At 39.3% G+C, this 25185-nt stretch overlaps 1 protein-coding gene across 4 annotated transcripts in view; it reads left to right on the top strand.

Moving 5' to 3' along the window:
- Positions 1–23425, top strand: part of TBC1D4 (TBC1 domain family member 4) — a 182297-nt gene extending 158872 nt beyond the window's left edge. For all 4 annotated transcript variants that reach the window (XM_054586434.1, XM_054586435.1, XM_054586433.1 and 1 more), the window contains 7 exons: positions 2542–2700; positions 5971–6129; positions 8904–9148; positions 13347–13506; positions 15780–15949; positions 19065–19241; positions 21176–23425. In XM_054586434.1, coding sequence (XP_054442409.1) covers positions 2542–2700; positions 5971–6129; positions 8904–9148; positions 13347–13506; positions 15780–15949; positions 19065–19241; positions 21176–21409 — 1304 coding nt within the window. In that variant the 3' untranslated portion in view covers positions 21410–23425. The remainder of the gene's footprint in view (positions 1–2541; positions 2701–5970; positions 6130–8903; positions 9149–13346; positions 13507–15779; positions 15950–19064; positions 19242–21175) is intronic.
- The last annotated feature ends 1760 nt before the right edge of the window (positions 23426–25185 follow it).

The raw sequence follows: 25185 nt of genomic DNA, 5'->3' as shown, positions 1-25185 counted from the left end.
CTCTTATTATATCTGTTGTTCAGTTCAATTTTTAATTTCAACAATATTTAGTTTGCAAGTGCACAGTTTATTTTATTGTTATTTTTGTAGGAGAGTAAGAAGTACTACAATTTTTCTTATTCCTAGGAAATAAATTTTTTCTTTAAAATAAAAGTGTCCACTTGAACTTCCACAGATCTTTGAAAGGAATTGAATTTACAAGGTAGGACAAAAGTAGATCCAGTTCTTTGTATGTAAAATAGTGCAATAATGAAGAAATAATAATACAAGGATAAACTCTGTGTTTCACATCTTCACAACTATAAACCTGCTTTTGCCCCACCTTGTATGTTTTTAAGCAATTGGTTACATCTTGAACTAACTCTCAGACAGAAAAAAAGGTTGTAGAAAGAATGACTCTTATTCCTTTAAAACATTTAAAGCATGAAATTATATTTCAACACTTGGGAGTATGTACAAGTAGAATCTTATATTAAATTTCAAAGGATAGTTTTAATATCAAGACTATTTGAATTGGAAATGGCCTTAGAGATTGTTAAGTTCCATTTTTCATTCTGCAGCTGAGACAGTGATTGGCTTGGGAAGGGGAAGGAATTAACCTGGAGTCACACAGTGACATACTGGCGGACAAGTACTAAAACTCAGGTCTACTTCTTCCGATTCTTGGGCTTTTCCCAGTATGCCACAGTTTTTTCTCAACTACGTGTGTTAATAGAGAGAAATGGAATAGTTTAGTGCAAATGACTATGTGTATTTTGAGGTCAGTTATACTATTTAAATGGACAAAATAAGAAAGGAGGTGACGTTTAGAATATATTATAGAAAACTTTATCAGTTTTATATTTATTTCTGTACTTATGTTACAAAGACAAAAAGTAATTTCACTTATTACAGGTCTAGCCAATGGATAATATTTCTTCATGGTGCTTTATTCTTGCCTAGTTAACCAGTTGAAGGCAGAGGTTAACTGCTCTTACTTAGCAGATTATCCTCAGGGCCTGCGGCTGGCACATAGAAGGTGCTTTTTACTTATTAAATAAATAATTAATTAATTAATCCTTACCTGTGGCTATGTTTATTGACCTTAGAGAGAGAGGAAGAAGTAGGGCGAGGGTAGGGAGGAGGGAAGGGAGACGGAAGCAGGGAGAGTGAGAGAGAGAGAGAGAGACTGATGTGAGAGAGAAACATCAACGTGAAAAACATCCATCATTGCCTCCTGTACGCACCCCAACTGGGGATTGAACCCGCAGTCTAGGTATGAGCCCTGACTGGGGATCAAACTTGCAACCTTTTGGTGTATGGGATGATGCTCCAACCAACAGAGCCACCTGACCAGGTCTTTATTACCATTTTAAATGAAAAATGGTCTAGAGAATGTTGGAGAAAAAGAAAATCTGGAGATACGCTCTGTTCATTGTGAAAAAAATCATTAGTGAAGTTACATCTAGGAATATGTTTATTATTAACTTTAATGAACTCACTCCTTTTATTTGATTATCATAGAGAAATATGAAGCAAGTATTGAAGCAAAGCTAAATTGTGTTAGAAAGCCATCTAGTGGTATCCAGGAGGAATATTTTTGCAGTGCGATTTACTTTTTGATTATGCCTGGATTTTTAAGTAGAAATTTTTACAGCCCTGCTTGAATAGCAGTCTATTGTAAGATATTTAGATTCTTTTGGAAAGATTTCAAACAAACTAACTAGAGAGTAATACTCATTTTGCCATTGTTTTTGTGCTGTCGAGGACTTTGGATGCATGATAAAGATTTGTGTTGCAGAAGGTAAGGAGGTTGAGCTCTGGGGGCTTGAACGGATGCGGATTACTCTGAGAGACTCCTGTTCAATGTGATACTAATGAAAGAAAAAAATGTATACTTACATGAGTTTTCTTGTTGCTTCTTTTTGAAATCAAATAAAGACCAAGTGAAGATAGTGGTTACTTCTATAGGCATTTCTTTTAATGAACCTTGGGCTTATATTTTAGACCATCAAATGAAAGGGAATATTGTACTATTTAAAAAGGGAAGTAGTGACAACTCCCGTAACATGAATTTTCCTCTTTTAGATTATTAAAAATGAACAAAGGAGCACATAACTCAGTATTGTTAAGGGCAATGTTGCCAACTCCAGAATAGTTATAAAAATATATCAGGTTATTATGGTTAAGTATTTTGCAATCAAGGTTAGCATGAGGCATTGTTTCCTCATTTATGTCAAATATAAAATCCTAACAGTTTATGGTCTTTGAAATGATGCATGCTGTCACATCTGAGGCTCTTACGTTTATCAAAAAATATTTCAATTATAAATTTCATTATAGCACAGGAAATGTGGTTTGTTTTTATGTTTAGTATGAAATGACTCAAAGTTTGAGAACTTTTTACGTATCCTCAATTTTTTTAAAAGTTTCTTCTTGAGAAAATGTTACTTCTTGATTCCTAGGAGTCATTTGCTGTGGTTTTACAAATACAATAAAATGTTAAAAATACTGTATTTTAAAAACACATTGATCTTACATAAATTCTCTTGTTTTTCTCAGCAAGCAGAGATGAACTCCATACCAGAAAAGTTAAACTGGACTATGAAGAAGTTGGTGCATGTCAGAAGGAGGTCTTAATAACTTGGGATAAGAAGTTATTAAACTGCAGAGGAAAAATCAGATGTGATATGGAAGATGTTTATGCTTCTCTTAAAGAAGGTAATCTGGAACATCTCCATCTTTTTTAGAGAAGCTACAGTGATTTTTTTGGTTTCTGCAACCCAGGCATACTTTTGTCTTTGTGCTTTACGTATAAAAAAAGGAAAGTAATTATTTCTGCTCTCAGCCAGTCACTCAGTTGGTGAGAAATGCTGCTAATGGAGAGACTACCTCCAAGGAGAGAGCAAACCCCTTTTCTGCCGGCTTTCCTGCCCCCTTCACCAGCTGTTCTCAGCTCTCTGTTGTTGCCAGGGAAGGAGTGGATTCGTTGGCATAGATCTTTAACCATATCCATAAAAATGATCAGACTTACAACCCCGACTCATTTCCATCATTTGGTCTGAAGAGTTTATTTACATACATGTAAACATATGTATGCATATTCACCTACATGTATGTGTTTATATATACAAAATTATATTCTTATTAATCAGTTAATCAGTTTTCCTTCCATCTGTTTCCTTCTTACTTTATTTTGGAAGAGTTACTTTTATTTAACCATTACATTGCATTGCTACTCTGCCGTATAAAAGGACTGATATTTAAACATCTTAAGTGTAAAATGAAAACTAACATGTGAATACTTTAAGTGCATTTCTGTGACCCAGGTTACATACATATGTTGAGAATCTCCATGGCCTGCATAACCTGGGTGTAAAATAAAAATCCAAAAGTACCCAAAGAAATCTGATAATGAATCTTGTTTCTGAAAGTTATGGCAATGTGGGAAACTGTTGCATAACTAAGTTTACATTACGATTAACTTTGCAAGATGCTACATTTACAAGCCTAATATATTGGTATTTTCCCTTGAGGATAAGGAAATCCTGAAGAGTTTCATTGAAAGCCTTACCTGGGAGACAAAGCAGTGGTTACTAGAATGTGTGAGATGTATGACTTTTAATGATGTTTTAGGGATGCTCATTTCCCTTTTCTAATAGGACACAGTTTAAACTTCTGAGCATTTTGCCCAAGACCTTCCATTGTGATCTCACTTTCTGCCTCTTGCCATCTTGTATCATGTGCCCCAGAGTGACTGTGAGTCCCTGTATGTGCTCGGCTCTTTCTTGCGTGGAGCCTGCGGCCTCCCTCCACTCCTCCTTCCTTACCGTGCTACCTGCTCCCTTTCCGACTCCCTTTCTCTCCACCCCATCTTCTTCTCTCTCCTCCACCCACCACCGTTCCCCCCTCTCAGGACATCCCCACTTCCTCCTTCTGAAGCAATGGCTGCCCACACTCCCCGTCTGGAGAACCCTCTTCCTCCCAGATCGTATGCCTGTCCCTCTCCTACACCGAAAGGAATTAGTCACACTTTATTGTTCTTCCTTATGATTCTTTTCCTTTAATTGTGGCTATCGTTATTTGTAATTTTGTATTTACATGTATATTTGTTTAATGTTTTTCATACCCCACCACTGTATACCTCGCATCTAAAACAGTGTCTTGCACAAGTTATTTACTGAGTGGATGAAGGGTGGGATGGATGGATGGATGGATGGATGGATGGATGGATAGATGGATGGATGGGTGGATGGATGGATGGATGGATGGATGGATGGATGAATGAATGAGCCTAATCTTCCTGAGAATGGATTTATTCATCTCTTATTACTGAGGTACCCTCTGTGCCATGCTCTGTACTCTCTGCTCAATAAATATTTGTTTAACTGAAGTGAATTACCTTTTTGTAAAACTGTTACTGGGCGGATAATAAAACATTCCACCCCCCGTTATCAGTAATTCATTTAATGAGCTCATGGAAATTACCTTCTAAAATGGAGATTTTACATGAGATTACTCATTAATCATTCAACAGATGTTTAAATAGCAAGATGTATTCTTGGACTTCATCATAGCAAGATAAAAGCACGCTCACTGTTCTCAAGGAACTTGAAGTGAGGAAAATAGGCAAACATACGGTATAGAGCTGTGATCCAGTGTAGCAGTGTTATAAGTAGAGTATGAGTCAAATAGTATGTGGACAGGGAGTGATTACTCCTAGAAATGTCAGGGAGTTTTCAGCAGAAAAGTGTCATTCAGCCTCATCCATAAAAGGCAAACAGAAATGCACTAGGCATTCAAGTGGGGGCGCTTGGATTTCCCTACGGCAACAGTGAGAAACTGGGATGTGAAAATGACTAAAGCTTCTCATACTCAGTGCATGGTGGGGAGAGGGAGGTAACTGGACCGGAAAGTGGTGGGGAGGTTTACTGGGGAAGACCCTACCGGTCCTTGCAGTGAGCCCGAGTTACACCTTTTGGACAGTAACACTCTCAGCTTGTGCAAACTGTGGCCTTGCAGCCCGAAAAAGAGTATTGCCATTAAAGCTTCCTTTAACCAGCTGGAACTCAGGAACTTGTTACAGAGCTAGCCTATCTGAACGGAAAATACTTAGTGAAATAAAGTGAGCTGCTCTGCATAGAATTGAATTCTGCCCCTCCCAGTGCTTACTTCCCATTCTTTCGCATGCAAAGCATAGTTTCCCATACTTTGGATTGCTTGTGATGCCCTTTGGTTTTCAAGCATAGTGGAGTTAATGTTTCATTATGTAGGCTAGATATTTTCTTCTTAAAGGCTAAAGATTGTTCTGTAGCACTTGAGTGCTACCTTCATATTGTATTTCTCATTTTTATTTTTTCATTCTTCTATGACCATATAAGAATGGTATTTAATTCTCTTTCACAATGTTATTTGGTTGTGACAAATATTTAGAAGTCATAATATGAAGACTGGCATTTGTTACTAGCTTCAGACCAAATAAAAGGTAACCAGAGAAGTATAATACATTTCATGATTTCTGAATTTGGCCTCTGAAACCAGATTTCCAGAGTTCTAATTCTAAACTGCCTCTTGTTAGCTGTGTGAATTTGGGCAAGTTATTTAGCCTCTTTCTGCCTCAGCCTCACCATCTGTAAAGTGGGCATAACAGCAATTACCTCTCTTATTGGGTTGTGTTCTGAGCACAATTACCATGTTTAGTGGTAAGGCACCTTCAACAAATGTTGCATTTGATGCTCCCTCCATGTCAACCGATGCTGTTAATATTGCCCTTATTATCATTGTTATTTGAGGGTTCTCTCTCGCAAGGCACCAACAGCGACAGCATTAGATGTGGCAGAATGTGCTCCCTTGGCACATCATGCTGCGTGATCGTTCGGGGGCGTGCAGACAATATAGTGGCCTGTTTTCAAGCATTTCATAGTTCACCAGCTATGATTTAGCAACTTCACTCCAGAATTCAAGACTGTGCTTCTTCATCTTTGGTCATAGGTGTTCCCAAAAGCCGGCGAGGAGAAATCTGGCAGTTCTTAGCTTTACAGTATCGCCTAAGGCACAGATTGCCTACCAAGCAGCAGCCTCCTGACTCATCCTATAAAGAACTTCTGAAGCAGCTCACCGCGCAGCAGCACGCCATTCTCGTGGATTTAGGTACGTTTGTCCCGTGGATTATTATTTACAAAAGGAAACAATACGTTTGTTTGTTGTGTTGTTTGCTTGTTTGTTTTTTTTGATGTCGAGAAAGAGGCTCTGTTGGCCTGTGTAGAGCTACTCACTTTGCCCTGATCAGAGGGCAAGCCGGGTTTCTCTCTCATTGAAGATACCATAAATGCCTGAGTATGAAATGAAGTTTTTGCTCCCAAACTTGCCCTCTGAGAAAGGAATGATCTTATTTGTTAGTCATTATAAAGGTCATATTATCAGATACTCTCTCAGTTCCTGTGTTTTAAATAACTGACTTTTGTTTGCGGTAGGCAGTTACCTCAATCAACAGTGATTTTGAAATAGGTGAGAATAGCTTTAAAGGGCTACTAAATCTTTTTTTAAACAAAGACCTACTAAGTATACCTAGACATAGGACTGAAAAACAAGCCTTTGAATGTAACTTTAAAAAAATAGTGTAACTGGTGGCTATGTTGTGGGAATCATGAACACATCCGTACAGGATGGAAGAAAAGCCACATGTGGTGCATGGTATGTGATCAGGTGGTCGTGACCTGGGGCAGAGCTGCCAGTGACGACACCACATGGCTTCTTTGTAAATGCTGAATTTCAAGAAACTTAAGAAAGTAAAAACAGTATTATTTTAAAAATTATATTGTGTCTAGTTTTTCTCTAAAATAACATATTATAATATGTATTTTATTATTTTAAAATATCAAAGTTATTGGATTAAATATTGTACATTTACATTTGCCTATTTCAACTGTATCCCTAACATTGATATGTTTAAGGTAGACAGATATGTTTCTTGAGCTCATTTGTGAAAACAAGGGGCCAGCTGATGTTTGGAGTCACCTGGTGTTAGGGCATCTAAAAATAACTGGCCAAAACCTAGTTTTGACCTCTCTGTTCCTTTTAGATGACAGCTTTTCTTGGGACAGGGGTCCAAATAGGGTAATATTTTTGAGCCCACCATAATTAAAGAGGAGAAAGAAGGGGAAGGGACTAGTTCAAGAACATGTATGAATGATCCGTGGGCACAGACGACGATGTGGGATGGACTGTGGGAGCGGGGGTGGGCCGGGCGGAGGCAAAAAAGGGCAAAGGGGGGAAAGTGGGACAACTGTAATACAATAACAGTAAAAAATTTAAAACCTAAATAAGAAAGAATTAAAAAGGAGAATTTTACAAACAAACTAAAAACTTCAGTTCTTGCACTGATTTTACCACTGAACTGTGGTTTTAGGCAAATTACTTTGCTTCTGAGTCTCAGTCCTTCCTCTTAAATGAAGACTTGGAATTAGGCAGTCCCTGCGTATCCGTGCAGATCTGTGGTTCTGTGCCTGGAAACTGAGGATGAGACTAGAAATTGGGATGACACATTTAGGGCTGGTCAAGCTGCCCTAATGAAGAGAAGGAGATGATGAGATCAGATTACAGGGACTTATTTATATAATTTATTTATAGGTTTTTTGGGTTTTTTTAGCAAAAATTTTAACTGAGAAAGTAAAATAATTTTTAAAAATGCTTATTTGACTCTGCTGGCAGCCATCAAATAAGCCATTTCCTCAGCATGTTCTTGTTATTTCTTTTTATCTTTTCCTTACTTGCTCTGCAGAATTAATCTTATCAGTTCCTAGAGGAGAAAATCACTTTTAAGCATATATAGTGGAAAACATTAAAAATCTGGAATTCTTGCAAGTTTTAACTGACATGAATAGTCATTTCACAAGGAAGCTAACACTGCCTCATTTTAATGGCACAAGGAAGGCCTGGGCAGTGTGCACAGCTTAGGTGGAAGGTGGGCTTGTTTCACTGTTTCATGCCAGCTTTTCAGTGATCCAGGGCTGATTGTAGTTCCTTGCTAAAGTGTCTCTATGGTAATTTTATATCCAAAGGTGAATTTTTAAAAAGATTATATTGATTTATTTTTAGGGAGAGGGGAAGGGAGGGAGAAAGGGAGGGAAAGAAACATCAGTGTGTGGTTGCCTCTCATGCGCCCCCTACTGGGAACCTGGACTGCAGCCCAGGCATGTGCCCTGACTGGGAATCAAACCTGCGACCCTTTGGTTCACAGGTCATCCTCAATCCACTGAGCCACAGCAGCCAGAAAGAGGGAACTTTCTTTTGAAATCACTTTAGCCCTTTACTTTCCTTGTCCTTGTGGGCTATATTGAAAACAAAGAAGAGGCCTCCATGGCTCATGGAGGTGGCATAAGAAGGAGAGAGCAAAGGATGTTTGAAAAATAAGTGTTTCCTGAATGAGAGACTGAATATAAAACAAACAAACAAAAAAACCCAAAGTCCCTCCAGTGTCATATGATAAGGGAAGCAGGAATGAGTCTGCCTAGGACTACAAAGATTTCTTTTTAAATAATATGATACCTCTTATAGAATCCTGGTTTCAGTTAGCGGGTGGTCTTATGTGACGTTAGAATTTGCCTTGATTTATAATCAGAATAAATTCTGTATTTTATTCTCCTGAGATCTCTTCTGGATATGTCCTGGATTTGTTTGTAGATTTTTTTTCCTGGATAGAAGTTAGGGTTAGCATAGAACGTTTACTGCCCTAGCTTCTATGTGGAGATAAGGTGGTGATCTGGCAGGCAAGACTTGGAACTAGAGAGAGAGACAGGCAGACAGACTTAGTTACATGAGTACCCCAAGCAACTCTCGCTGGTTTGGAAAGAAATCACTGCATTGCATTTTGCTCTGGTCTCCAAGACACGGGACATCTCAAAAATATTTCTTTTCCTCTGCAGGAAGGACATTTCCTACTCACCCTTACTTTTCAGCACAGCTTGGGGCAGGGCAACTGTCACTCTTCAACCTCTTGAAAGCCTACTCATTGCTGGACAAAGAAGTGGGTTACTGTCAGGGGATCAGCTTTGTGGCTGGAGTCCTGCTTTTGCACATGAGTGAGGAGCAAGCCTTTGAGATGCTGAAATTCCTCATGTATGACCTGGGCTTCCGCAAGCAGTACAGGCCCGACATGATGTCGCTGCAGGTGAGGCTGTAGACATTCACGAGGAATGCATGACGTTGTTACCAGAAATCTTAGCACAGCCCTCTTCTAAATTGCAGTGGATTCAAGGAAATTTGCACTTACGGTCTTGGAACGTAGGTAAATGTAGAGCACGTTTCAGTCCATGGAATTTGCTATTTTGCTAAACTTCTAAGTATATGACATCCATATGCAGAATAACTTTTCCATAAATTCCTGAAGTGAATAAATAGGCAGTTCAAGGAACACCGTGGGTACTCAAGTCTCTATCCCTGAAGTCTACATGTTACATGGGATGCGTCGTCATCTTTATTCACTTGTCCTCATCCGGTCAGTTGCAAAGAATCATAGATCTTTTGTTTAAAATCAGAAGGTAAGTCTTTATTCATTTATTCACTTTGAGTGAATAAATGACAGATACTTATGTCATGGACTTCTTGAGCTGAACATGTCTCCTCTTTTATCTCAAAGTCAGATAGGTCCTTAGACAGGAAAAGTGTTCCCAGTGGGTGGCGCTGGTTCAGCTGCTTGCCTTAGCACGCTCTGAGGAAGCACTGTTAAGGTTTTCTGGTTAAGTAGGGTAGTCACTGCTCCTGCTGTTTTTGGCCTATTTCAAACTCCTGTTTACACATTTCCCCTCTCTAGTTTAAACTTCCCTTTCCTTAGTATTGGTATTGATACTTTCCATTTAAAGCTTTTAGGAGTAAAAATATAAAGGAAGACCTTAAAGAGAAGAAGGTCAGGGTTCTCCTGCTTTGAAGGGAAGTAGGCATGATACCTAGTTAGTCATAATATTATGCTTTAGGTAACAAGTGAAATATTTAAAAATGCTTTTATTTTTATTTTTTAATTTTTTAAAATTTAATTTAATTTTATTTTTAGATAGAGGGGAAGGGGGAGAAAGAGAGGGAGAGAAACATCAATGTGTGGTTGACTCTTGCACACCCCTTACTAGGGACCTGGACCGCAACCCAGCATGCGCCCTGACTGGGAATTGAACCGGCGACCCTTTTGGTTCACAGGCCGGCATTCAATCCACTAAGCCACATGCAGCCAGGGCTAAAAATGCTTTTAAAATGTATTTTTTTTTCCTGTTTCCCAGTGATCAGCTTTCTCTTTTAATATTTTAATTACCAACCCACAGGCCAAAAAAGACTGTTTTCTCTTTATGAATATTATAGTACGTGAGGTTTTCTTGGGAGGGTGAGTGCAGAAATTTTTCTTCATGAAGATGAAATTTTTGCCAGGGAGATGGGGCTTTGCTCTCAGTGTTCTGTTTTTAGGTATAAGTTCCTATGAGGTATGTTCACCAGGAAACATAAACCAGATACCTTGATTTGATTCCTAATTCATGACCATTCTCACAATATCTCACAAGTGAACATCCCACAAGTGTAATAGCAATGACTATGGAAGGTTTTATTTTTCAGTCTATTTCTAAACAATTTACCTACATCTCATATCTGACAGGAAGTATTGGTGCCTTTGTAAGGAATTAAATAGCTCTAATTTCCAGGAATACCAGTTTGGTAGCTATCTTTAGAATTTCGAAGAATGTAGAAGACCTGTGAATAGTTGATTTTGGTCGATAATAGAAAGATAGATAGAGCTATCACTTCATAAATTCAGTGATCTTTTTATTTAAAAATATTTCATCAATTTGACATTAAAAATTCTTATCAGGTGGACTGATATGCATACATTAATATGCCTTGCAATTACCAAGAAATATGTTATAGCTATACTTATGAAAATGAAGATGTTTTACAACTATGGGACATTTACACAGTGGAATTCTATTTGGCTGTAAAAAAGAAGAAAATTTTACCCTTTGCAACAATATGGATGGACCAGGAGAACATTATGCTAAGTGAAATAAGCCTGTCAGAGAAAGACAAACACCATATGATTTCACTGATATGTGGAATCTAACAAACAAACCGTACTAACAAGCCAACTCCTAGATGGAGGGCAGATGACAGCTAGTGGTGTGGGAGGTTAGTGGGTGGAGGGACTGATCAAAAAAGAAAAAGGACTCATGGACATGGACCCAGGGTGGTGATTGCTGGGCAGAGGGGGTATAAGGAGACTAAATGGTAATGGAAAAAATATAATAAAGATTATATACTCAAAAAGAAAATGGAGGTGTTTTTAAATCTTTGGTGGTAACATTCTTATAGGCCACAGGACAGGGGACCTTATTCTCGGAGAGTAGATCTTTTTTGTTTTGCCAAGTGAGATAAACACTTTTTCACCTTCTAGAGAAAGAGGTGTTTTTTATCCAGTCAATATGCGTTTCAAAAGTGGAAGCAGCAACGGACTCGGGATCACTCGATTGGATTTCTGGTGATCTGTGTAGTGTGAGCTTGGCGTTGCAGGCTCTCTCTCCTTTACCTTACCGTTTTTTGTGTGTCTGCTGTTAACTCTGCTAAGTATAAAAGCATTATTTTTTTATAATGCTTTTAAAAGCATTATAAAAGTAGAAGTCTGTGATCTCCACTTTATCCCATCTTCTCATTCCTCACCCTTCTCTCCTCTCCCTGCATCTCCCCTCTTCCATCTGAAGATTTGTCATGTTATCTATGAGGTAAAATAAAAGAATTATTATTCTTAGAAAATGGCATTTTATTATTAAAGCTTCCTTTGAAAGAAGACTGAATTGTGTTTTTATTTGCCTTTTTCAAAAGAAATTTAATGTAAATATACCTTGATGAAATATTTTCCACCTCTAGTTTAGAATATAGGAAAAAAATAAGGTCTGTTTAAAATAAATTAATCATTGAAGTATTGGTTCTGTATTATGATCATAACTGAACAAGCACAGAACGCTTTTGATGCCGCGCTACTTTTTGTTCTCCTGATTAGATTTCTCTGATTTTTGTGTTACCAAACTACTTCTTATAGCATTTACTGACATAACTCAGTATGTCTAGTTTATAAATTGAAAATGACCTGAGGGAAATATTTTTTCAATATGCCTTATTAAGATAATAATCTCATTTTTTAAACTCTTCTATTTGTGTGTAGCTAAGCTTCTTATAGCTATCTATGGCTTACTGTGGCTCTTTCTTTCCATTTATGGTTTGCTGTCAAACCTTAGTTTTCACAGATATGTGTTATAGATAAAGGTCAAACAAGTAATTTGTCTAATTTTATATAGTACTTTGAATTTTAGTTTTGTGCTCTGGAAATAACAGTTGCTGAATTCACGGTATAGTTGGGTATTTTAATGTATTTTTGTAGAGCTAACTATGTAAGGGCGATATTTTGATGATAATTTCTAGTAAAAGAAGTTCTGACAGATTTTATAAGATACTGTAAACATTTCACACCAGAATGTCAAGCTTATGTAACTGCTCAAGGAAGCACTATTCAATCTCTTACTGCATGAGTAAAAATATAAATTAAAGCCCAGCTCACAAATTTGTTTATTATTTGCTACTGCTTAACCTTTAATTACCTTAGACATAAGAGTTTAAAAGTTGCTATATACTATCTTTAAAATTTTTTTGAAATACCAGTAATCAACTCAGTAGCCAGGTGAAATAATTTCTTCTTTTAATACTAGAAACATTCAGATTGCACTTTTTGCTTTAATCCCCTTTGTCCTGAAAAATAAACTGCTGGAATATCTTGAACATTAGAAATCACATCTCAAACTTTTTGCTCTACATTCTATGCCTAACAGTGTCCTAACATTGCAGATTGCCCGGTGGGACTAGGCCCGAGCTGCATCGTAAATCACATGCCGAGCCCAGCAAATAGAGTTAGGTTTTGCTTCTAAACTGAATGTGGTCTGTTCTTTTTAGAATGGAGGCTTTTCTGGGATTGGTCTGAAATTAGAATGAGCCTTCCATGAGCATCCTGAACCAGGAAAGTTCAGATTAAATTCCAAAAGCAATGCCTTCCTACATGAGGAAAAATGACCATGTCCAGATACATGTTAAACCAAAACACATCTTTCAGCAAAATTTGCTCAACAGTCTTAGATGGCCTTTCTGTGACTTGCTTTTATGACCTAAGTGAACTTGGACTTGAACATCAACTTTAACATAACAATAAAAATAAAATAATCCTGCTTTTATTTATTGAATATAATAAATACGTGTCATCAAATACTAAATAAAATCAAAGTGTGTGTATTTTATGCACCCAGAGATAAATGCATTATATTTTACTTTCTTCTCCCAATTAACTTTAGATTCAGATGTACCAGCTGTCCCGACTCCTTCACGACTATCACAGAGATCTCTACAATCATCTCGAAGAAAATGAAATCAGCCCCAGTCTTTATGCTGCCCCCTGGTTCCTCACATTGTTTGCCTCTCAGTTTCCACTAGGATTTGTAGCCAGAGTTTTTGGTAAGAGATTCCTATGATCAAATGGAACAGTCTTACTTATTCCAAGGAATATACTTCTAGCCAATTGTTTTATCTTGTGTCATACAGAATAGCAAATTGATAGTGGAATTTCATAAATGTGCCTGGTTCTATTCTGAGAGTAATTTGAAACCATATTGGTCTTAAATAAAATTGATATTACAAAGGAAAGAAGAATTGGGTTACTGTATTTGAGTAAGTGATATTGGAGGACTTATTTTCATTTATAGATAAAAATCAGAGTAGACTTTTAAAAAAAATCCAAACTAAGAACTTACCCTGTTTAATTTTCCAAATTTTCATCCATATCTTTCCAACTTCTCTTTTTCGTTTTTGACTTTTTCTCTTTCCCCATTGTCTTCTTCAACCTGGATGCAAACAGAGAAACATGGTCTCTGATGGGATCAATGGAAGTATCTATGTCAATATAATTTCCAATAGCCTCTTACTCTGACCTTTTGTTGTTAACAAGGTAACCGACATCCCTTGCTTAAGCGCCTCTCCTCCCTTGCCCGTGCCGTGGTGGCGCCCGTCTCCCCAACGGAGGCCCCGGGGAGAGCACTGGGCTCGGGCAGCAGGGCCTGGGCACGCGGGTGGCCCCTGTCTGGCTCCATCCCAGTGCCGGGCACCGGGAAGACGAGGGGAGTATGACATGATGTGCTCCCTCCGGGGGCCCTTAGATCTTTTCCCAAGTCTATAGTTAGGTTTGTCTTAAGTTCGTTATTTAAAAAGCAGACAATTTTTAATCAGCAGCTCCTGAATAGAAGCGTGTTCTAGAGTTGGCTAGGGACTTGATGGCCTCAGGCGTGGCTCCCACAGTGGTGGTGTTCTGCTCCTCTCTCTGGCATCCTGGGTGCAAGTAGCCAATGTTTATTAACTGTGCTTTTGCTAACTGGGCGCTTTTTGTCACATTGTATTGGCCCAATTGGAGGTTATTACCCACATTAGAAAAAAAATGAAATGTATAGAATACTGTGAAAATATCAGAGAGTTTTGGCAAATAATAAGGGAAATGTTTGGAGAAACTTCAGGTTTTAAGGTATTTGTGTAATATGTATATCCATACCAGATTACAATGTCCTGTGTCTTTCGTATTGGGGGCTGTGGTTTAAAAAGTGAAACACTCTATTAGCAACAATACGCTCTATAGACAGAGTGAAGCAAAAGAGTAAATTCAAGATGCCCGGGATCAAACGTCCATCAAATTTCTCTCCTTTATTGAATGCACGTGATAGCTGTTCTCCAGGGACGTTTTCTCTGCAGCTTGGGGTCTTATTAGTAGGTCTTCTATAGATTTTATATATAAGGATATTATGATGTTTCGGGGCATCTCTTTGACTTATCCTTGGAAGCTTGATATCAGAATTTAAGAAAGAACTCTGTTTTTGCTATGAGAACCTGTATGAATGATGCTGTCGACTCTGCCATAGCTGCTCAACCCTTCTCTTTGAATTTAGTGAAGGATAGAGACTCCAAGAAGGGGAATGATGCATGAGCAGGGAGATGACCAGGCTTGAAGTAATTGTTTCGCAGTTCTCTTTTTAAAGACTGCAGAGGGAACAGGATGCTTTTGATGCTGCGCCTTCTTTATGTGCTGCTGATTTGACTTCTCTGATTTTCGTGCTACCAAACTACTTCAGCATAACTTCTATTCATGCAACTTTTATTGACATAAATAAGTATGTCTAGTTTATAAATTGTAAATGGCCTAAAAGAAATACATGATTTTTTTCAATATGGCTTAAGATATCAGTCTCATTTTTTAAACCCTTGTGTTTGCCTGTTGCTAAGCTTATTTTATAGCTACAACTTCCTATGGCTATTTCCTTTTGCAGTTGGTGTCAAACTGTGGTTTCACAAATACATGTTATCAAGATCAAACAAATCATTTGCTCTATTTATATATAGTACTTCGCATTTTAGTTTTGTGCTCTGGAAACCACAGTTGCTGAATTCACAATATAGCTGCACATTTTAATATATTCTTTATAGAGCTAATTATTTAAGGATGATATTTTAATGATACCTTCTAGGAAGAAGAATGAACATTGTTTGTTTTAGCCGTATTTTTTTGTGTTTGGATTTGGGTGATTTTGACCAGTTTTCTTTTGCAAAATGTTTGGTGGTTCTGCTGCAGTAATTAAAAACAGTAACCACAATAAAAACACACACAAAAAACTATTAGCATCAACAGCATGCTGTTTACAGTAGTGGATCCATAATTTTAATGATAAAAACTGTATCTCTTTTTTTAGATATTATTTTTCTTCAGGGAACTGAAGTTATATTTAAGGTTGCACTTAGCCTACTGAGCAGCCAAGAAACACTTATAATGGAATGTGAAAACTTTGAAAATATTGTTGAATTTCTTAAAAACACACTACCTGATATGAATACATCTGAAATGGAAAAAATTATCACCCAGGTATGATTTAAATGATACTAAAATGATATGTTTATGTTATATATTAATATATAATTATATATTAACTGTTTCAGCATAAAGGTGTAGGTTTGCTTGACAGGTTTTTGGTTTTTTATTTAATCAGATGTATTTTACTTAAAAATGAGACAAGTTGTGAAATTCCTATGTTGACATTTTCTATGTGGCTGTGCACAGGAAAACTGGTTCGGTGCTACATAATGAGTTTTCAGGAATATTTCATTTTAGACCAATGGTAAGACTGAAGGTAGGATCTATAGAGTTAGGAAGAGCAAATTAAAATGAGGCCCACTTGTATTTGCCTTAGTTTAAATTCTGATTAAAAATATAAGGAGTACATGTGGCAAGAGCATAGACTTTGGGATTAGATAGTATGGTGTTTGCATCACCTTCTAGCTCTTTTATTAGTTATTTGGCTTGCACAGCTAATCTTCTGAAACCGAATATTCACTCCTCCAAAATGGGACGATACTGATTGCCGGGGTTTTGTGAGGCTTAATTGAAGAGACTTTGTAGCAATCAGGGTCCCTTGCAGGAAGCGGAGTCTGCCCTTAACGAGTCAAATGAAGGGAGCTTTACAGAGTGGTGTGCAGGGAACCAAAAAGCCTTGTGCAGGCGCCCAGGACCTAGTAGCAGAGGGAGGATGCTCACACCATGGTGCTGAGCGGGCAGGGGGAGCTGTGCCCGCGTTACCGGCCCAGCAGGTGCAGGCACTGCGGCGGAGGGATCTCTGCAGGGTGTTGGTGAGGCAGGCGAGAGGGGCGGGGGCGGGGGCAAGGCACACCCAACCTTCTGCTGCGGCCCCTTGGACCTCCCCCTGACCCCTCCGCTGGCCATACTGACTGGAAGTGTGGGGGAGTTCAGGGAAACCAGGTGTGCCTCCCAGGGTCCTGAAAAATGGATGAGGGCAGAGGATGGGTGTGGGTCAAATGCCTGCTTTTCACAGGGTCCAGGTAGTTGTTTTATTGTGATGCTGCTCAGATGACATGAAAAAGCTTAGGACTATTATTTGTAAATAAGGCTATTATCCTCTGTGAGTATTGATAAAGGACACCCCTTTCCTGGCAGCACTTGGGATGGCAGATAAAAGGGAGAATTTAGAGCAGGACAGAGGGGTTTGAGATCTTATCCTGGTGCCCTACTACCTACTAGCTGTGTGACTTTGGGTGAACTACAACCTTCCTGAATCTTAACTTCCTCCCTTACAAAATGGGGACAACAATAATGATCTTTTCACTTTTTCATATTGTTTACAGGGGCAAATGTAGCCAATTAGGTTGAAAATGTTTATATACTGGAATTCACGTGAGAACATGAACTCATTATATTATTTCATGTAAAGTTTTCTCTTACATGGAATCTAAACCACAGATTATTCTGTAAATATCTATGAACAGTTTTTCCTTGCTAAAATGTTAAGCTGAAAACTATAGCTTTTTTCACACTTTTATGTATTTGTTTATTCCTCAGAAACATCATTTTGGACTGGCAAGCAGTCAGATTGTGATTTTAGAGAGTGGTTGGTGGTACTTGATTTCAAAATAATGAGGGAACTACCTGGCTTTAGAGGTTAATATTAGGACTAATGGATAGAATTTATAGGCAGGTAGATTTGGACTTGATATTAGGAAGACTTTTCTAATAATTAGAGCTGATTAACCATGGAAAAGACTGTTGATATTAAAGCAGACTTTGATAAGCTTTATTTATGGTCACTGTAAAAAAATGCAAACAGTGCAGAAAAACACAAGAAAATAAAAGTAACTACAAATCTTGATACCTTGAGATTAAATTTTTTATATTTTTCAATTACAGTTGACATGTAATATTATACAGAGGTATTAGTTTCAGGTATACAGTGGTTAGACATTTATATAACTTAGCAAGTGATTCCCCTGATACATCTAGTTCCCAACTGGAACCATAACCGTTATTAAAAACATTATTGACTATATTTTCTATGTTGTACTTTACACTCTTTTATAACTCCCAATTTGTACATCTTATTCCCTTCACCTTTGATACCTTGAGATTTAAAACATTTTAAACCTCCTTTTAGACATTTCTCTTTGCTAATATACACATATATAAATAGGGATATATTTTCACATAAATGAAATCATACCATATATATGCTATTGCATATGCTATTGTATAACCTGGTTTTTTAATTAAAATACTTGTAAAGTATTAGACATTTTTATGCCAATACCTGTAGATCTATACCATCATTTTAATGATTGTGTAATAGTCCATTGTGCCCATACACACTAGTAGGGAAAAAGTGGTATGTGTTTGGAAGGTATAACAAGATTGTCTAGAAATCTCATTTAAATTCTAAGATTGGAGTATATCTAATTGTAGTAGCGTAAGTCAGATTCTTCATGGATTCTTTTTCTCCATAGCATTAGTGTAGACATCATTATTTATGTGACAGTTGCTGCTTCACCCTCCCTCACAAGTTTAAACTAAGGGTGGGTTTCCTATTCTCCAAATGTAAAACAGCCTGTCTTCTTATTTGGTGGCAATGTGGGCGAGCAGAGGCAACCCCCATTAAACCCTACAGCTCGGGGTGTATGATTTTAAAGGTTCTCTGTGTGGTAGGATATGTAGGTGTCTCCGAAGAGGCTCACATGGATTAGCAAATGGGTCAAAATATTTAGTAGAAGACCTTTCTGCCCCATTGACAAATAATGAGAAGGGATTTGGGTCTCATTATAATAGAAATACTCAATGCAATTTTACTTACTAATCAGCACAGATGATCTCTGACATACATAGTAGTTACTCAGTAACTAGTGTTGTCTATCTGGTGTGCTACATTTGGGGAGATAGTTATTAGATTATGTATATTTGGGTTACAAAATGCCTTTGAACATTAATTTGTAGTGTCTTGGCCTCATTATGAGAATGTTTCATTGCATATCAATAATCTATTTGTCCGTACATTGATAGTCACACTGGTTATTCTTCCTGTGTGTCATACTGTTGCTTATTAATAAGTATTTGGAAATCTCTGTGAAATACACCCGATACACAGACTGCCTCTTCTTGTACTTACTGAAGGCTAGGCTGACCTGTGGTGTTTTCATGGCAGGTTTTTGAGATGGATATTTCTAAACAGCTACATGCCTATGAGGTGGAATATCACGTGCTGCAGGATGAGCTTCAGGAATCTCCAAATGCCTGTGAGTACAGTGAGCCGATGGAGAAGCTGGAGAGGGCCAACAGCCAGCTGAAAAGACAAAACATGGACCTCCTGGAAAAACTACAGGTAAAGAGATAAAGATGGGACCAAAAGAGCACTTGAATGCCTCCTGCCTGTGCAGAGCTCTCCTGGGAATGCTCGGGGTGAGACGTGGATTGAACCGTCGCTGTGGACAGGCCAGCACGTGTCAATTTAAGTGCCACTTGGGAGAGGAAATCTATACTGACAAAAGAGTTAAATGGCCAGTCAGAGTAGAATCTGGTTAAATATCTAATGGGTGTTGCATATACAGGCTAGGGCAAAAGTAGGTTTGCAGTCATGTGTATGGAAAATAATGCAATAATTAGTAATACAAGAATAAACTGTGTTTTGGGTGCTCACAACTTTAAACTTTTGCCCCAGCCTGTATTTGGTTAAATTCAAGGAAGAAGGGGCTGCGCATGGGAAATTGGGAGCGCGGGGACCCTGGGGCTAAGCCGACTCGGGGTGGTTGCTGGTAGAACCGAGCTAGTGAGCGGCAGGGGGTTGGCGGGACCGAGGAGGCCTGGCATCGGTGTGCGATTGTGGTGGGCAGCGGCGGGGTGAACGCGGTGGAGGCAGAGCTGTGGGTGACTCGCAGCGTGAAGCGGAGGAGCTTTCCTTCTGTTGAAAGGGAAATGTCTCCAAGTGTTTGAGCCGTACTTTAGAAAGACTGGCCTGGAAACTTAGATGAGGATAGATGAGGATAGATTAGAATGGGGAGAAAAGGTAGGGAGACCAGCTAGAAATCATTTGCCCAAATCCGATTGCAGATGATGACAATTGTCTAGAGTAAAACTCACAGAAATGGAAAAAAAGGAGACACGTTTGAGAGAATGGAATGAAAACATGTAATACACAATCCCTGCTGTCAAGTTGACGATTATTAGGGAATATAAAACAGTATATATTTATTTATCAACAAATGCACACTTAAAGTACAATAAGCAATTTAATAGAAATTAATATTTCACATCTGCAAATTATAGAATGTGCGCTGTGTATTCAAAGCCCTGAGGGCTGGAGGGGAAGGTTAGAAGGCGAACCCACTGGGAGGGCTGGGGAGGAGAGTTCTGAGTCAGCGCTTCCTTGGCTCCTGCTTATCCCTCACTTCCCAGCCCTGCACCTGTTCCCATCCTAGAGCACATAACCACCTGCTTCTCTGTGGTGGATCCTCTGGCCCAGCTAGGAGAGAGAGAGAGCTCAGAAATGAGGGAATCCTAGAGTAATTGCCCCCCAAGAACAGGAACAATAACTTCTTTTACTTCATTTTACATTAGCTCTGGCCCATAGAAAATGTTATGCCTTCTCTTATTAAAAAAAAAAAAAAGCCGATCTTGTTTAAAAAAAAACAGTTGGGCAATTGTTCATTATTACATGGATATTTCAATGGTGGTTAATTGAGTATTTCTTTATGAGGGAGGTGTGTTTGAACTTGCTTTATAGTATAATGATTTTTATTAATGGTTACAAACTCTTTCATCAACAGTTCAGTGTTGTCATCATGTCTCGGTTCTCCAGTTACACGGGTACCCCCCACACCCCAAAAAACTGACAGGATCCTAGCCTTGTGTTCAGAAAACCCTGCCTCTCCAGTTAGAAGTGGAAGGCCTCTTTGGCCCCTCAAGGCATTGTCGGGAATCTCCTGCTTCTCCACCAGATGCCCTTATCCCAGGGAGCACTCGTGTGTGTGGGTCGGGGGGAGGCCCCTCACCACCTGGGACAATGACTTAAGGCTGCATTTTTGGTGTGTTCAGTAAAATGAGAGGTATTTTGTTCGTACTGTACTTTCATTTTTGAGAAACCTGTACATCTCCATTTCATGGAAGGTTTCCGAGTATTTACATGTTATTTTATTAAGCCAAATGATATGATTGCTTAATACACATAAGGTCTGGCTGCTGCTACAATTTAGAAGCATAGTCTTCAAATTTTTGATTGGAGGATTTTTGTTTTCTCCCCCTCCCCCCACCCCCCAATAGGTAGCTCATGCTAAAATCCAGGCGTTGGAATCCAACCTGGAAAATCTTTTGACCAGAGAGACCAAGATGAAATCTTTAATCCGGACCCTGGAACAGGAGAAAATGGCCTATCAGAAGACAGTGGAGCACATCCGGAAGCTGCTGCCCGCCGATGTTGTCGCCGACTGCGAATCGCTGCTGCGGGAGATGAACTGCAACCCTAACAACAAAGCCAAGACTGGAAGCAAGTCGTAACCGAGGCAGTGCCGCCCAGCAGGACGCGCCGGAGAACGCGACGGGAGGAGAGGATCTGCGTGCTGCTGGCCCAGCGCGGGCCGCCGCTGCGGCGGAGCCCTCGGGGCTGGTGCTGAGCCTGGTCCGCGCCCCGGCGCTACCTGCAGAGGGTGCCAACCCTAAGCCATTGTGCATAGGCAGACTCATTTTTGTTATTGCTGTTGACTATGTACATACATAATATGGACATCAAGAATTCTTGCTTTCGGGTAAAAAGAGTAAATGTAGATTTAGAACAATTTTTTTTTTTTTAAATCAAAACTTCATGAAATCCACACCAAAGGGCAGTTGAAAATGAAATGTCCCTTAACACATGTGAAATCATTTCACCTTGGTCATGAAACAAAGCTAGAGAATCTTTGTATATTGAAATATACTTGACAAAAATGAATGTATTTTTCTTCTCCAAAGAACAGCATGTTTCACTCAATAGCAGAGAGACGGAAACATTTGCGTAAATCTATGTGTGTGTCTTAAAGCCTATTGACATTGTACACCTGAGGAAAATGACTGTCAGTCACGCGTCTGCGGTTCTTTCAGGAAGATGGGCCTTTTCCCCGCCTGCTTTGTGCCAACGGGCCTGTGGGCCTACATGCATTTGGAGGAGCAAGACATTGTGGCCAAGTCTGCCCACCCAGCTCAAGGTGAAAGAGAATGTTGCTAATTTTTTAGCAAATTAGCCCAGCATTGTAATTTAATATCAGGCCTCAGAATTTTAATTTAGGACCTAAATTGACCCATTCAGTTTTTTTTCCTTTCTATTTAAATTACTCCTCCATGTGCCTCCCCTTTCCTTGGTGCCACATTGGTAACAAGGATTTGCCATTTTCCCTCCAAAACATAGGAGCTCTTACCTACCTTAAATGAAGGATAAAGGAATGCAATTAGGGTTAGTTTTTTAAAGATGATATGCTGCGTTCAGATACTTTTTTGCGGACGGTTGATAGAATGTAATGAGCTCATAATCATCTTCCCCTTCAATGTGAAAATTTATGAGAACTGTGAAATGTTCAAACCAATGGTTGAAATTTGTTGGGAGGGACGGGGAACGTGGCACCGGGCCCTTCTAACGCAGAAGTCTCTGCGTTTGGGTTGGGCCCCCAGCTTCGCAGCCACAGACAGCGCAGCGGAAGGCATTCTCGCGTGGCAGGTGTGTGGGAGGGAGGGTAAGTTCACGGTGCGCATGTGGGGCTCCGGGTCACGGGTGGTTCTGGGATGGCGCCTCTGCAACTGGATGCGGCGCTTTTGCCTTTCCAAAACAATGTTTATCATCGCTGCTTTGGGCAGTCCTAACATGAGCACAGGTGGATTATCTGGGATAATTTTTTCCGAAGGGAGTTTGTTTTACACAAGCTACGCTGTGTCCTAGAGGAGGAGAGTCGAGCTCTGAAGGTTTTGGAAAACCTTGATGAGCAGATGATAAGCATCTGCTCTCTCCCTCTGCCCCGTTATTCGGTGTAACTGCAATGATTCTTGTTACAAATCAACAGGCCCTCTAACCCAGGCAGTTTTCTTAAAAGAAAATGAAGTCTTGTTAGTCAGGTTCATGTAATTTCTAGGTCCTAGAAAATGCTGATTCTAGGTACCCCATTCAGTTGGGGCCACCAACTGATTTATTGCTTGGATATCCCCAAAATGACTCTCTTTGTAGGAGAGGTTTTTTTATTTTCATTTTTTTCTAGTGGTGAAAATTACCTGATGTGCGTGATGCACGGAAAGTAGCCAAGGACTCTTCAAGTTGGGAAAAGAAACTTTTCAGATCAGTTTAAAGTTAATTTTATTCTGGATGTTCAGAGGCAATATTATGAGTTATATTATGGGGTTCAGAGGTTGAGGTGTCTTGGATACAATATTTCTTTTGAAAATGAATTTCCTTTTCTTTCCTGATTTTGTAAATGTTGCATCAGTTATGCTTCATGCATTGTTACATCTTCATGGGGTATATGTAATGTCTAGTTCATTTCCAATAAATACATTGCTACAGTTTCCTTGGCTTATTTGTCTTACTTTTTTTTGTAATAGGAGAGAAGAAGCTCTTGGTTAGAGTTCTTGCAAAATCTGCATGGATTGGATTGTTGCTACTTAAAATTGGTTCACTGATAATCCTTTTTAATCAGAGATATCAAAGATAATTTTCAGAAACATTTATGAAGGTACATTTTTGGCTACCAATTTTAAACTTCTTTCCCGTGGAGACTTTGGCTGATGAATATAAACAGAAAAAGACAAGCACATGGACAGATTTGCATTCTACCCCTTCTGCTGTCTGTGCCCCCTCATAAATAGCAAGAGAGAGGCAGACAGTACATTTTTAGCTTGGGTCAGCTCCCAAATAAGAATTAAGGCACTTATTTTGTGGATGTGATATGAATGTGTTTATATAAAATATGTATCTTCAGAATATTCCCAGCTGTGTTTGTAATCTAATAAAAGGATACTGTATCTTCTTGCTAACTTTAGGACTAAAACTTCTAAATACTTTGCACTCCATATAGTGGCTAAACATTTTGAGTGTCATTGTAGGCTTACGTAGTATGGTCTCCTAATATACATGCTAACTTAATGCATTTTATCACCGTTTCACCATTTTTTCCCCACTGTGCTAGATTAAGGATAGGAAACCTGTCCTCTGAAGTGTGTAGTCCTCTACCACAGTGTGTCATCCGCCCTAGCTGTGATATGTTGAGAAAAGCAGTGGGTTTAAGGTGGGAAGTTTTAGATCTGAGTCTCGGTTCCACCGCTGTAATTTATTCATTCAGTAAATCACATTTTTGTAAACCAGGCCCAATGCCTAGTGTTGAGAGGTGGAGAGGGTACCGTCTTTGACCTCATTGAGCTTCTGGTCCATTTGCAAGGGGATAATTAGAAAACAGGAGAGTTTATACTATAACAGGTATGCAAAGTGAGGAAGTGATGCTTGACCTGAGCCTAGAAGGGCCAGGTGAAGCTGAGCAGGTTGCATTAAACAGTAGGTGAGTGAGAGATGATGGCGTGTTTCTGAAATCATAAATCATCCCTGAAGAATAGTTCGTGCTCCCGTGGGCGAGTGGTGAGAAACAGGTCTCCTGACCTACAAGGAATTCTTAGCAGACCTCATGCAGGAGTTTGCACTCCACCTAGAGAGAAGTGGGAACCATTAAAATAAAGCTAGTAACCTGGAGAAGGATATGGCCAGATTTGTCCCAAGCCATTTCATATGTTTGGAAAGAAACTAGGGACTGGGAGACTGCGGTTAGGCAACTGCAGTCAAACTCTTGATGAAAAACGAGCAAAAGCCGGATCTTGGGCCGTGGCAAGTCAGCCTAGACTTGTCTCTCTCTGATACATAGTCAGTCACCAAACTCTGCTAATTTTGTCTGCAAAATAGTTGCCCATTTCCCCCATTGCTGCTGCAGCTACCTTAGTTCGTATCCTCACTCTGGTGGGTTAAACTGAGACTGCCCCCAATTGGTTTTGGTTTTGCTGTGTAAGAAATGCAAGCAGGAGGTGGCAAGAATGTCTCAGTCAAAGGGGAGGGAGCTCGGATAGAAAGGGAATCGGATGGAAGTGCGAGAACAAAGCAATAGAGGGGACACTGAGTGGGGATGTTGGAAGTGGAAGGCCGGTCTCTCTACTAGCCTATCCGCCCCCAGTCTGCTCACGGCATTCGGCACAATGTCAGGTTTTCGGTGCTCCACACTACAGAACCGATTTCCCTTGCTGCAACCCCACCTTCAAGGGGAGTGTGGCACCAGAGG

This window comes from Pteronotus mesoamericanus, unplaced genomic scaffold, assembly GCF_021234165.1.
Source record: "Pteronotus mesoamericanus isolate MK-2021 breed Mesoamerican mustached bat unplaced genomic scaffold, CSHL_Meso_final contig_94, whole genome shotgun sequence".
Classification (NCBI taxonomy): Eukaryota; Metazoa; Chordata; class Mammalia; order Chiroptera; family Mormoopidae; genus Pteronotus; species Pteronotus mesoamericanus.
Note: the sequence above shows the minus strand (reverse complement) of the source record. Positions and strands in the feature narration are given on the sequence as shown.